General features: G+C 38.3%; 1 protein-coding gene across 2 annotated transcripts in view; it reads left to right on the top strand.

Annotated features, from left to right (window-relative positions):
* Positions 1–12,852, top strand: part of slc8a4a (solute carrier family 8 member 4a) — a 44,944-nt gene extending 32,092 nt beyond the window's left edge. For both annotated transcript variants that reach the window (XM_028466448.1, XM_028466449.1), the window contains exons 6-9: positions 1,420–1,538; positions 2,372–2,471; positions 8,694–8,966; positions 11,284–12,852. In XM_028466448.1, coding sequence (XP_028322249.1) covers positions 1,420–1,538; positions 2,372–2,471; positions 8,694–8,966; positions 11,284–11,663 — 872 coding nt within the window. In that variant the 3' untranslated portion in view covers positions 11,664–12,852. The remainder of the gene's footprint in view (positions 1–1,419; positions 1,539–2,371; positions 2,472–8,693; positions 8,967–11,283) is intronic.
* Positions 12,853–14,264: the final 1,412 nt, after the last annotated feature.

Raw genomic sequence — 14,264 nt, 5'->3', positions numbered from 1 at the left:
GTGTCAGATTTATTATTTCAATAACATGCTTAGGGGCTGGGCATGACTTAGATTGCTCTAAGCCTAATTGCATTGGTCAGTGTTACACTTCCAATATCAAATAAGCTATTTGCGTATCTATGAGCTACAAGAAATTTGCATATTTATGAGTTCCCTGCTATTTTCAGGTTTGCATATGCTGCTGTTCTGTTTAAAAATAAAACCTGAACTTTGGGAAATGTATTGCAAGACATCATCTCTACCTGCTTATTACCTCCACCAAGGAGCTAATATTTTCACCGCCGTTAATTCATTGGTTTATCTTTTAGCAGGAATACATCAAGGGGATCTGAATCAGTGTAATGATTCTGGATCAGTTTAAAAAAATCCCTCGCTCATCATTGGAGAAATTTCAAAAACTTCTCCAATGACAGGCGGTCTGCACCAGTTCTGCACGTGCACTAATCATTGCTGCAATCTTAGTGAATTACGCGCAGCAGGTGATGAAACTACGTCACTAAAAGATTTAGAGAAGCAACTGGTTTCCCACCCTTTATTTTAGGTCTTACCTAAACGATCTTTATGAAATTTGATTCAGTTATGTCAAGTTAGTTTGTTAATTACCCCACAGAGTTTCTTCTGGATCAGATCCAGATTGAGCATTGTATCAGGATTTTTCAAATAAATGGGGATAGAATAGAATAGATATTAATGAAGATAGACATTTATTACAAGCTTTTTAAAGTGGGAATGATCCTGGTACCATGATCAAAATCTTCAATCCAGATAACTGTCAATTTCTGGAAAAAGAGGATATTTGGTGGAGGTTTGCGCTTTCTGAATGCTCTTGTTCTGTATGAGTTGCTGACCTTGAACATAAAGCGGTGCAAACCATCCTGGATATGACAGCAGTCCATCACTAGACTATTAAAGACAGAAAAGTTGAGTTGACAGTGGACCTGAACTCACAATTTCTCTTCTAAAATGACAAGAACCTACCAGACTACAAAAACTGAAACTGATTTAATGAAGGGGTTTCACTTTTTTTGCTATGGGTTGCTAAATTAGTTCAACTATTGAGATGCAGGTACAAACTGCTGACTTCACGACATTTATGTTCATCTTGGCTGCTCTAGAGAAGTGAGACCCATTTTAGATACAAGAAATCACTAAAATTAACAAATGTGACCCACATTTTAAACAGATGTAACTATTTAGCATTGGACTGAGCTTTTGTGCTATCTGCATTTCTATGTCTTTTTGTGTTACATTTGAAGCCTGTTTATGGTGCACCCTAGAAAATCGGGGATGCATGAATGAAACAGATTTTTATATTAAAAAAGAAATAAATGCCAACTTCCTTTTCTGCTGGCTGAACTTTTGGTTTATTCCAATTCTTCCCTGCGGCTCTGCAGTGACAGCTCTGTTCCTCCACTGCAGGAGACACCAATGATAATAAGACAGCAGCGGGAGCAGAAGACGTGTCAAAGATGGGATGCCCTGTTCTGGGAGAGCACACCAAGCTAGAGGTGGTCATAGAGGAATCCTATGAATTCAAGGTACAATACTGTATATATGCAGCTTCTTCTCTCTTTTAGGAACTCTAAATCTGTACAATAAATATTCAAATAGATGTCAGTGCCTGTAGAAAGTAGCTGATGGAATAATAAACACAACAAAAGCAGCTCAAGATGCTGATGTTTTTGACTTTCACTCATATTCCAGCTCCGTCATATTATTTGGGCTTTGCCTGTGAGGTATTAATAGTTAATTTAACAAGGGATATGTGATAAATTATGACTTACGGTTGTGTAACAATAGACTCTGCATGTAGAAACACTCCATCTTCATTTTATTCTGCGTGAATAGTCAAATTCAGAGGAAATCATTTAGTGATATGCAGCCTTTCTAGCAGAGCTGCACTGGTTTCGGCATGCACTTTGGTTAATTTAGCCCTTCCTTCACTATGACACCTTCTCTGTTAGTTTTATATTTGCTAATATATTTTTAAACCCTTTCATTTGGTTTGTATTTTTTATCTCCTATGGCCACAAACTGATTTTAAACCATGAAATGAATGTGTGCCCTTTGGAGACAATTTATGACCACTTAAGCTGTACCATGCTCCAGTTTCATATGCCGGATCTATTTTCTGCAGTGGTGTAAAACTGTTTTATGCTGGCAAAGAGCATCTTTCCTGTGGGATAGTGGAGTTTTCAGCTCGCCCGCATCTGTTTTGGTGACTCACTGCAGTACAGATGGAGGAGAGATGTTGCTAATTGTACCCTAATTCACCACATCAGCCTCCCCAGTGTCCTATAATGTGAAGATGATCCTGATACTTTATACGTGTAAATGCACATTCCTCCGCTCTGACTGCTTACTTTTAAAGAGCACTGTGGACAAGCTCATCAAGAAGACGAACCTGGCCCTGGTGGTGGGAAGCAGCAGCTGGAGGGAGCAGTTTGTCAGCGCTGTCACCGTCAGCGCAGGTGAGTCACATCCGCCATCCCCATGGGACCAGTCAAGGCTGGATCCAACCTATCGACATCTTGCTGTGCAATTGTCTGGAACGACTTGTTGTTACTTGAAATACGAAATGCTCTAGTGCAGTAGCTCCAACATTATGTGTCTCAGCCCTGACTGTTTTTGTTAAATGAAGAGTGATCCTTCCATTAGCACCACTTGTATTTGTTACATGCTGTTTTTGTGCTCCAGCAAACAACTCTGAACTTTTTTCGGCAAGTTGAGCAACATTAATGAGGGCTTTAACCCATTTATTCATGGTTTTTGACGTTTTAGCCATTGTAGCCGATGGACATGTAAAGTGTTGGACCTAGAATCAGAAAGGCTCATGCAATTACACAGTATCTTGGATATGAATTGATAAATGTTTCTAAGTACCCTCTACAATGTGCACAAGTACCGCCAGAGGTAGGCAAACTTGGTTGGAAACCACTGCTGTCGTCCAATTGAGTACTTTCAGAAATAATAAATTAATGCATGAGCCTGCACACACTAAAGCTGTTGGAATACATTTCAGCATTCCAGAGGTTTGTTTTAGGTTAGAACAAATGGACAAATTAAGTTTGGTAAAGTGAAACTTTTTCTCGAATGAGGCAAGATTATGCCTCATTTTGCAACCCACCTTTAAAAAGGTGGGTTGCATTTACATATTTTTTATTGCACTTTTATTTTTTTACACTGTGCAATTATGTTATCAGAAAACAAATTGAATCTTCATGAAGTCATTAAAGTATTTCAAAAACCCTTCTTACTAGTGGGGACTGAAGAAAAACCTTCCATCAAAAAAGGTTAAGATTGAGGAGGGTTTTATCACAGTCAATGTGATACAGTGTTAATATGCTTTTATACGATACTTCCTCCTTTCCTGTCTTCTGTTTGGGTCAAGCAGACTGCTCTTTGTGTGGCCGTCGATGCTACTGCATGAGTATTTACGGCTTAAATGAACATTTCGAGCCCTGATTAAAAGCTGTATGGACAGGTTTAATTAGCTGATTTAACCACACAGCACACTGGGAGTCGTGTGAGGCCGTAACCCGGTAACTCAAGCAGGATTAAGTCGTTCTGAACCTCACTAAATTAATCAATTAATATCACACACTTTCATATAGAACAGTGATTTGCAACTGTTTTTGCTTTAGGACCCACAATTAGTCTCTGTCAACGGACCATGATTCAATGTGAAAAACATATTCAGTTTCTCAAATACAATCTCATTTATTAATTTAAGTTTTTGAACCAGATATATAAGTAAATATCAAACTATTGAAAGATGTATAATTAAGATTATTGAGAAATCGAAATGTCGGCTGTGATGCTATGAGGGAAATGTTCTTTTTACACTCATTTCTAATGCAAAACTAAAAAAAAAAAAAAATACATAATTACCTCATTAGTAGATTCTAAAACACTTGGAAAAATAGCTAATTACAGTCATTTAGAGTTATAAGCGCGATAGGATTGGATTCCACCAGAAAACCTTCAAAATAAAAGCAGTTTAGTTTACCACTTTTGGATTACAAAACACTAGTTGACTATTCAGAATAGATGTTGCTAAATAAAATATGTCAGCTTAACAATTTCACAACATCATCAAAATCCTAAATGCCACACAAATGGAAAATAAACAAAAAATGAACCAAAACATGACCCACACAGGGCTGAAAACAAACTCAACATAACAGACCATGACAGGTGGACTGCAAAGAATGTGACATTCATAATAAAACATGAAAACACGAGTTTCAAGTTGCAATGGCTTGCAATATTCCGTACATCTCTTTTATGCTGCAGTTTGGCCTGTGCTTTGAAATATTTGTCGAGGTTTACAGTGGGTACAACATTATCTATATTCCCTGACCTGTCTGCACTGCGGACAGTGGCAGCAGATCTGTCAAACCTATTAGCACCACCAGCACAATTCCCACACGAGCAAACAATTCTTCCTTAGCTATTTACAAGTTCACAGGTGCTTTACAAAGCAGTCACAGCAAACATATTAAAGGCTTTATCCAGCAGAGCGAGGTAGAGAAGTTGCGTCTCAGCACGGAGACGGAGAGCAGTCAAGTGTCGGAAATAACCATTATCACTCCTTCCCCTCTTTACTGTCTGTACATAACATAAGAGTTCAGTAAATAAGAAATAGATCAATAAGAAAATGTTTTTGGATCAGAGGGACAATCCTATTCCCACACTAATGTGCTACAGCCTGTGAGTTTAGGGCACATAAAACAGGCTGATGTACAGAAATAACCATCATCCCCTTTTAACGACACTGAACAAAAAATTAAACGCCACACTTTTGTTTTTGCTCCCATTTTTTATGAGCTGAACTCAAAGATCTTAAACATTTTATATATTCACAAATGTGTCTAAATCTGTGTTAGTGAGCACTTCTCCTTTGCAGAGATAATCCAATTCCTCCTCACAGGTGTAGCATATCAAGATGCTGATGAGACAGCATGATTATTGCACAGGTGTGCCTCAGGCTAGGTACAGTAAAAATGTTTGGTTTAATCACACAGCACAATGTCACAGATGTCGCAAGTTCTGAGGGAGTGTGCAATTGGCATGCTGACTGCAGGAATGTCCACCACCAGAGCCGTTGCCCATGAATTGAATGGTATTTCAGGCATTTCAGAGAATTTGGCAGTACATCCAACCGGCCTCACAACAGCAGACCACTTGTAACCACACCAGTCCAGGACCTCCACATTCAGCATGTTCACCTCCATGATCGTCAGAGACCAGCCACTCGGACAGCTGCTGCAACAAACGGTTTGCATAACCAAAGAATTTCTGAGAAAACTGTCAGAAATTGTCTCAGGGAAGCTCATCTGCATGCTCGTCGTATTATTTGGGGTTTTGACCTGACTGCAGTTTGTCGTCGTAACCGACTTGAGTGGGCAAATGCTCACATTCAGTGGCATCTGGCATGTTGGAGAGGTGTTCTCTTTATGGCTGAATCCCAGTTTACACTGTTCAGGGCAGTGTGTATGGTGTTGTGTGGGTGTCAACATTATGATTGAGTGGGGTTATGGTATGGGTAGGCGTATGTTATGGACAACGAACACAGGTCCATTTTATTGATGCCATATTGAATGCACAGAGATATCGTAACGAGATACTGAAGCAATACGTGGAGTTTGCAGGGGCAGGGGGGGTATTGCCCCCCCAGTGGTAAAAAGTTTTTATTACAGTTTTCAGAATTTTTGTATAACTTACACAATATACAAATGTTTTAATTGCCTAAAAACACAGACTCCGAAATAATAAAAATGGCGATATAAAATTCAAAAGTTCACAAAATAAAAATCAAGTAAAAAAGTTTTAAAGGACCAGCAGCCAATGACATCTGACCATCCTGCTTCCCGTAGCAGCTGAGTGCTTTGTTTACACCATGGAGGACACCGTGGGTGCTCCATAGACTCACTAGTCTGTTGTTTGTAGTAATGCACTGAGAAAACAATGAGCAAACCCTGCCCTCAGGGTCTAGACATAAAGCGGGGGATTGAGCGATGTTGTGATAATCTACCGCGCATCCACCGACCACAGAAGCACATAGACAATCAAATGCTGACTGCGGAGTTAAGTTGTTAGATACGTTTAATGCCATAATTATGTTGTTGGACTTTTAAATGATTTTAATCCATATGGATCCTTTTATTCTATCCTACCTGTTGTTGAACTTAGTGATTTACAACTGACAGCAAGTCTATCCCTCCATGTTAAAGTATAGCTCACATATTAAAGCACATGTATCGAGTGTTGTATGATATATCATGTAGTAGAACATAATAAATAATAACACTGCTTATCTTGAGCAAATCTCCTTCTTTAAGTTACAGTGGGGGCTGAACATTTCAAGCTGCATTTTGGATTGATTTTTGGCAGGTCCATAATACAGCTTTCAAAACTTATGTTACAGAAATGATAATAATGAAAACAGTTAGATTGGTATATTTGCCTTCATTCCTTATTTGTGAAGCGAAACTCGAGATGTTCTCTCTCTTTTAAATATATATACATACAGTATATATATATTTTTGTTTTGTTTTTTTGCTGCCCCCCCGGCAAGAATCTCAAACTCCGCCTATGCCTGAGGCCTGTTGTGCCATTCATCCACGACCATCACCTCATGTTGCAGCATGGTAATGCACGGCCCCAGGTTGCAAGGATCTGTACACAATTCCTGGAAGCTGAAAACATCCCAGTTCTTGTATGGCCACTCACCGTATATGTCACCCATTGAACATGTTTGGGATGCTCTGGATCGGCGTATATGACAGCATCTTCCAGTTCCTGCCAATATCCAGCAACTTTGCACAGCCATTGAAGACGAGTGGACCAACATTCCACAGGCCACGATCAACAACCTGATCAACTCTATGCCAAGGACATGTGTTGCACTGCCTGAGGCAAATGGTGGTCACACCAGACACTGACTGGTTCTCTGACCCCCCAATAAAGCAAAACTGCACATTTCAGGGTGGCCTTTTATTGTGGCCTGCACCCTGAGGCACACCTGTCTAATCAGCATCTTGATATGCCACACCTGTGAGGTGGGATGGATTATCTCTGCAAAGGAGAAGTGATCACTAACGCAGATTTAGACACATTTGTGAATAATAATTGAGAGAAATAGGTCTTTTGTGTATGTTGGGTTTATATTTTTGTTCAGTGTATGTCAGCCACATAATTTAGATCTTACACATACAGATGTTTTAGACTGTCTGTGTGTTACCAGTGAAGTGCCCTATAAGAACAAGATAACCTGATAGATCAAATGTTGTAAGATTTAGCAACAATGAAGCCTTTATTGGCAGTTTAGTGCCAATATAGACTTTATTTAGTGTATAGATAAAATGTATATTATTGAAGTAATATTTTTTTTTTGTTGTGTACATACGAATTTCATTATAATTAAACATTTTTCCTAATAAATAAGGGTTCCTTGCATTATGATTTCAGTGTTCGTTTGAATCTTCTTTTCATCATAACTATAATAATCCTCTTCAAAATGAACAAAAATGACAATTAAAGTATGATTCCTAAAGGCAAGGCAAGGCTAATTTATTTGTAGGGCACATTTCATACACAGGGCAATTCAACGCGCTTTTTAAATGATTAAAAAGTGAAATAGAAATCATCCAACACTTAAAAAAAAAAATCAATAACAACATAAAAATTAGCAGTATAAACATTAAATCAACATAAAATGATTGAAAATCTCAGTCATGCGCAGTAGAGAAAAAGAGTGACTGCAGCTCTGCTAACAGTTTGTTCCACTGTTTTGCAGCATAACAACTAAAAACCATGTTTGCTGTGAACTCTGGGCTCCACTATCTGACCTGTGTCAATAGATCTGAGAGACCTGCTGGGTTCATACCTGACTAACATGTAATTGATGTATTCTAATCTGGACCTAACCCATTTATACACCAGCAGCAGCATAACTTTAAAATCTATTCTGAGACTGACTGGAAGTCAGTAATGTGTTCTGACCTCTTTGATCTGGTTAAGACCCAAACTGCGCTGTTATGAACCAGCTGTAGCTGTTTGAGGTCCAGTCTGTTGGAGATAAAAGCATGGAACAGGTTCTCCTGATCTTTCTGAGTCATTAAACCTTTGACTATGGAGATGTTCTCTAGATGGTAGAAGGCTGTTTTGGTAATTGATTTCATTTGATTGCTGAATGTCAGATCTGGGACCATCAGAACACTAAGGTTTCAGACTTGTTCTTTAGCTTTTGACATCCAGACTCAAGATACTTGCTGACCACAGTCCTCTTGTCCTTGTTACCAATGACAATTACCTCCACCTTGTCATGATTTAGTTGAAGGAAGTTTTCACTCATCCAGCTGTTTACCTTTTCTAAGCATTCACACAACACCTCAATGGGACCATATCACCTGGTTCTGAACACCATGAAGTAATCATCTCTTAAACAGCGCTGAGAATATAGTGAACACTAATGTACGCCTTTAATCTTCTCTTAATGCTCTCAGGCTGTCACCCTCAGGAGTTCACTGCCTTTTTATCCGAGATGACTAAAGTTAGTGCATCGTAGATATTCACAGAATGAAGACATTTGCAGCAACATTTAAAAAAAAAACAAAAAAAACAGAAGCAACTATTAAAGTGTATTTTTCCAGGCCTTAATGCTTCACCTCATCCCCTGTCTCTTCCAGGTGATGATGATGAGGAAGATAGCGGAGAGGAGCGCTTGCCCTCCTGCTTTGATTACATCATGCACTTCCTGACAGTGTTCTGGAAAGTCCTCTTTGCGTTTGTCCCTCCCACTGAGTACTGGAATGGCTGGGCCTGCTTCTTTGTCTCCATTTCCCTCATCGGCGTTCTGACAGCTGTGACCGGAGACTTGGCCTCACATTTCGGCTGCACCATCGGTCTGAAAGACTCGGTCACGGCTGTAGTGTTTGTGGCCCTCGGCACTTCAGTTCCAGGTGGGTGTCAGTGAGGTTCAACGTCAACCTCATCAATTAATGCTGGTCAGAAGACTGTGTTCACAGCAGACTTCAACAAAATGACAGATAGGGAGATGATAGTGTCACCTTTTTTTTTTTTTCTTTTTACTTGTCTGCACATGCTGTCAAAGGTCAACACTACAAGAAGTGCAATCTTTTTTTAGACAGCGATGCATTTTATTTTTTATTTTTTTTGTTATTGCAATTAAATAAATTGCATTATTTTATTGCATAATTGTGACCATCACCAGCCCTCCCTAAGGAAGGGTAAGAAACATTTTATTAAAGGGAGAATATAAAAAGAGAGGGCAGTGTTGCACCGAGGTGAGGGGTGGGGGGGAGGTGGAGGGGGAAGAGAGCAGGGAGGAGCGATTCAAGGAAGAGAAATGGAAGGGTGGGGAAGAGTTGATTACTGTAAAGTGAGATGTGAAGTTGTTGGCGTGAGCCTTAACTATAATGGCGGTGGCTGTGGGCAGAGGGAAGGAGTGAGTGGTAATGATAGTGTCACCTGATATTCTTGCAGTGGTATTTGTTATTGTTTCAGGAAGCTTTTATTTTGGCTTTTAAAATAAAAATCAACTGAACTATGAAAAATCTTTGCTTACAATGTGATCTGAAATTATTGTTTCCATTTGCTTTTGATGAAAAACCTATTAATTCATCAGGCAAAGGATGTGTTATTACGCAAACAGGTTGGGAAAAAGTTTGGAATTGAACCTGTTTTAGTAAAAGAAATCACAGCCAAATATGTACAAAAATTGTTTTATTTTACCAAAAAGCTCAACACATCAATTTTCTATTGCTTTTTTATACAGATTAGGCTCATGAGGTACGGAATCTCATCCAATTCTTTATCTTGCAATGCAAAGGACAAACACACACACACACACGCACCACGCACACATGCACACACAATATTGCAGAATTCTTTTTTAAACATAGGCCCCTATTTCTATGACCTAAAGCACAGCACCTGATTTATTTTATGTAAAAAGATCAAAACTGTAACTATTCTTCAAAACTATATTAGAATAACATAAAATGTACAATCACATATTTTAGAGCAGTAATAAAGTTTTTTAGGTGCAAAGAGAAAAAAATAACTTTTTTTTTTTCTTTTGTTAATGCTCACGCGCCCCTCAGTTTGGGAAGCACTGCACTACGACAGGAGATTAGAAAAAGGACTTTAGCTCTATGCAAGAATTGTTCACTGGCAGAATCAGGTCTTTATTTATTTTTTTATTTTTTATTTTTTTAATTTTTTTAAACAGGTCTTTAGATATCTGCGTTTTTGCCAGACAGAGGGCTGGTAACAGGGTCTGGTTTAATGTCCAGGTGTCCAAGCAATGCTTCACCTCTCAGCTGTAAATCCTTCATTTTTCAAAGTTGGATGTTCTATATACCAAGTGGAATAATCTTCATCTTTTAGGATCTTACAATATTAACTTGGTTAAATTGATACAGGACATATTTTACTTAAGCAATATCACACGAGAGGGATGCTGTGCTGAAATATTAGCACTGGTGTGATTCAGTCATAATCACACCAGTGCTGATATTTCACCACTTCAGCGTGACCTTGAGTGTAATATTGCTTTTATACAACAGTTCTACAAGCACATTTTATTAGTTAACAGTAAAAAGTGACAAGAGATTATGATTTGTTTGCTTATTTAATCATTTGGCTCTGCCAACAAAAATAGTTCCACAACTGGAGAGCACAGTTTGCTGCGGTGTAGTTTGCCCAAGATGTAACAGTGTTTATTTAGATCAGCTGTACAGCGGAGTGATATGATTCGTAAGAAGTCCCGGTGCTGTTGTTATTCTTGGAATGTCTGTTGTCCAATCATATTACATGGTCCGAACTAACTGTTGCATAAATTAATCTAATATGTTGAACTTATTATACTTCTAAAAGTTTTTGTACATTCAGGGGTAACATTTATATACCTTAGAGTTAACTGAGGTTATCTCCAATACATTAAGAATTCTAAATCTCAAACAATGCTTCAGAATTTCAGATTTACATTTGAGAGGTTTGAACAGTGTGGAGCAGAGATGTACTGGAAGAAGATTGTGATATATTTGTGTGCTCACAGATTTAGTGTTTCTAGTTTTCTCAGCACCCATTTTAAGATGTATTGATGATGTAATGGACACTTCGTGTTGCTGAAATACCAGTAATAGTTTTTCTTTTCCTATCTGATGGTTGCATCAATAGATTTATGCCCCGAAGCTCCAGACCTTCATTAAAATGTCCTTCATACAAATTTACCGGCTCCTCTCTGACTTACAGACACATTTGCAAGTAAAGTGGCTGCCATCCAGGATCAATACGCCGACGCCTCAATTGGAAACGTGACGGGCAGCAACGCTGTGAATGTGTTCCTGGGCATCGGCGTGGCGTGGACCATCGCTGCGGTTTACTGGCGCACCTTGAACAAGCCGTTCAAGGTCAACCCAGGGTCCCTGGCCTTCTCCGTCACACTCTTCACCATCATGGCGGTGGTGTGTGTGATGGTGCTGCTCTACCGCCGACGCCCCAGTGTGTCAGGAGGAGAGCTGGGAGGCCCTCGGACTGCCAAGCTCCTCACATTCTTCCTCTTCCTGTCCGTCTGGTTTCTCTACATCCTGCTGGCCTCGTTGGAGGCGTACTGCCACGTACCTGGCTTCTAAAGAACAAAGCACAGACATGATACCTTTTCTGGTTTTTATAGTTGACTGGAAGTGTTTCCTCACTGTTTTGTCTACTTTCACAAAGATTTCAAAGTATTTGTACCATTATTTATTATTGATACTGCTCATGATGTGATGTAACTTTTCTACCAACCACGATGCTGTGAAGGAATGCTCACTCAGCTTTTTTTCCCCCACTTTTTCATGTAAATTTTGACATTTATTGCTTGGATTGTTTTCAGCTTAGATCACTGCAGCTGTTCTTTCTTGACACAAGGGGCCCATGCCACCCATGTCTTCTTCTTGTGTTTGATTTGTTTTTTTTTGTTTTTTTTTCAAAAAAATTGCTAATACAACATTAATGACTGTGCATGTGAGGATATTGTGCAGTATTTGTCATTAAATGAAAGATAGGAAACATATTGTGAGATATTTAACACTCCGTCTATACATTTATTATTCTATTCAGCTAAAGATGAACATTGTTGGTGAGAATATTGTGGAAGTCTTGGTATGTTTACCTTTGCACGTTATCAGACTAATAGTTTCTTGGTAGCTTTTTTTTCTTTACGGTGGCGTATGTAATATTTTGCCATGACTGTTGTGTATTGATGTGTTCTTGTACAAAGGAAACAGCTGTATCATACTTTGTTCACATGTTTTCTTTAACAAGGTCAAGCTGGAACAGAGAAAACACATTTAGATTGGAGTGCACATGATGAAAATGTGTGATGTGTGTGTGCGTGCACGTGGGTGTGGGTGTGTGTGTGTGTGTGTGTGTGTGTGTGTGTGAGGGGGGGGTGCTCCTTTGCTCCCCAGCACAAATCATTTAGTAAAATGCATGGCACTGTTTCTGCAGGAGAATCAAGGTTGTTCATATGTAAAATAAGACGCAGTCTGAAGAGAAACAACAACTTTCTTCTTTCTTCTCAGTGACTCTAACCTTCAGCACAAACATTGCAGAACGCAGGGCGACACGTCAACATCTGAAATGTTCCAAAAAGTCATGCACAGAACTCTTTGGGAGTTGCACAACAGTGGATGACATTTTCTAAACAAACCTAGAATCAGTAGAGCCATATTTGTTGTACTGGTATTAACATTAAAAGTATTTATATGATCAATTTTACTTTTCTTGGTATGCACGTTTGGTGTGTAAAAAGTGGAAATAAATGTTGCTGAAATGTGATGCCTCTTGTCTTTTGCCCTGCGTTTCATCATGAACACACCAATACAAGCACCTCACGATGTCATAAACACCTTTGACAAACAAATGTCATCACAATATTGTTATGAATAATGCATATATATCTGTATGAAATTCCAAAATGCAACACCAGGGAGCAAACTTACATAAACACTTCAGGTAATAGAGAAGATGTTTCAATACCATAATAATAAAACAATCAGACAACACCATTTTTTATTGCTATATATATATATATCAATAAAAAATGGTGTTGTCTGATTGTTTAAATCACTTTAAAGTCTGCAATTTGTAAACTTGAAATAAAGGGTGAAGTATTTCTAAAACTAATCAACCCTTCACAAGGATTATGTAATTAAGTTTTTTTTTTTTAAATTATAATATAACAATGCCAAATCTACATTTTGACAGAAGTGTGCATGTACTTTAAAGACTTGGAAGAAATGTATATCCCAATTAATAAAGATACAGTAAGTAACAATGTATGGACATTTCTATTAAAAAAAAAAAAAAAAAGAAAAAACATTACTTACATTAACATTAATAAAATGCGCAATCCAAATCTAGTCCAGGTGAAATTTGGTTGGGTAATTGAGTAACCAATCACACATAACTGAGTCAAAATTCATAAAGATTGGTCATTTAAGAACAGATATAAGAACTTTTGAAATTTCGACAATTATGAGATAGATTTTTTAAACTGATCCAGAATCAATATATTCATCTGGATCTCCTTCAAAATATAATAGAATCTTTGCTTCCGTTAAATGGCATTCAGTTTTGTCAAAATCTGTTATGTACTTTTTGATCTTTCAGGGAAACAAACAAATAAACAATGGTGAAAATATTACTTCCTAGATGATGATGATTAGGGTTTGGCATCAAGTATCGATTGGTCCCAGGACTAACTTTCTCAATCTCCCAGAATCGTTCACATTTTCAAATTTTGATTCCTACTTTCACTACCCAGTCCGCCAACCAGAAGAAGAAGCCGCCTCACACCAACGAAGAAGAATCCACCGGAAATGTTTGTGTTACAGCGCAATCATAAATAGTGTGCAGCGGCAGTCTAAACTGTGGCTTCACTTTAGTAAAAATAACAAATCGGCTCAGTGCAATTTGTAAAAAGATTATATCATGCACAGGAGGGAGCACAACAAACTTGATCAATATACATGTATACACGTTTATATACATACTGCAGTATATACAAACTGTATATATAGATATATATATATAGTACAATCAGGAATCCTTAGGAATCTGAATCGGAAACTGAATTGTTCAAATTCAAACGATGCCCAACCATAGTAATGGTAACTAGGCAAGACTTGTATTCGCAAGGCGAATACGTATTTGGCAAATGAAAATTGGCAAAAATGACAATCGGTATC

Source organism: Gouania willdenowi, chromosome 14 (assembly GCF_900634775.1).
Source record: "Gouania willdenowi chromosome 14, fGouWil2.1, whole genome shotgun sequence".
NCBI classification, from domain to species: domain Eukaryota; kingdom Metazoa; phylum Chordata; class Actinopteri; order Blenniiformes; family Gobiesocidae; genus Gouania; species Gouania willdenowi.
This window is presented reverse-complemented; position numbering and strand designations above follow the sequence as displayed.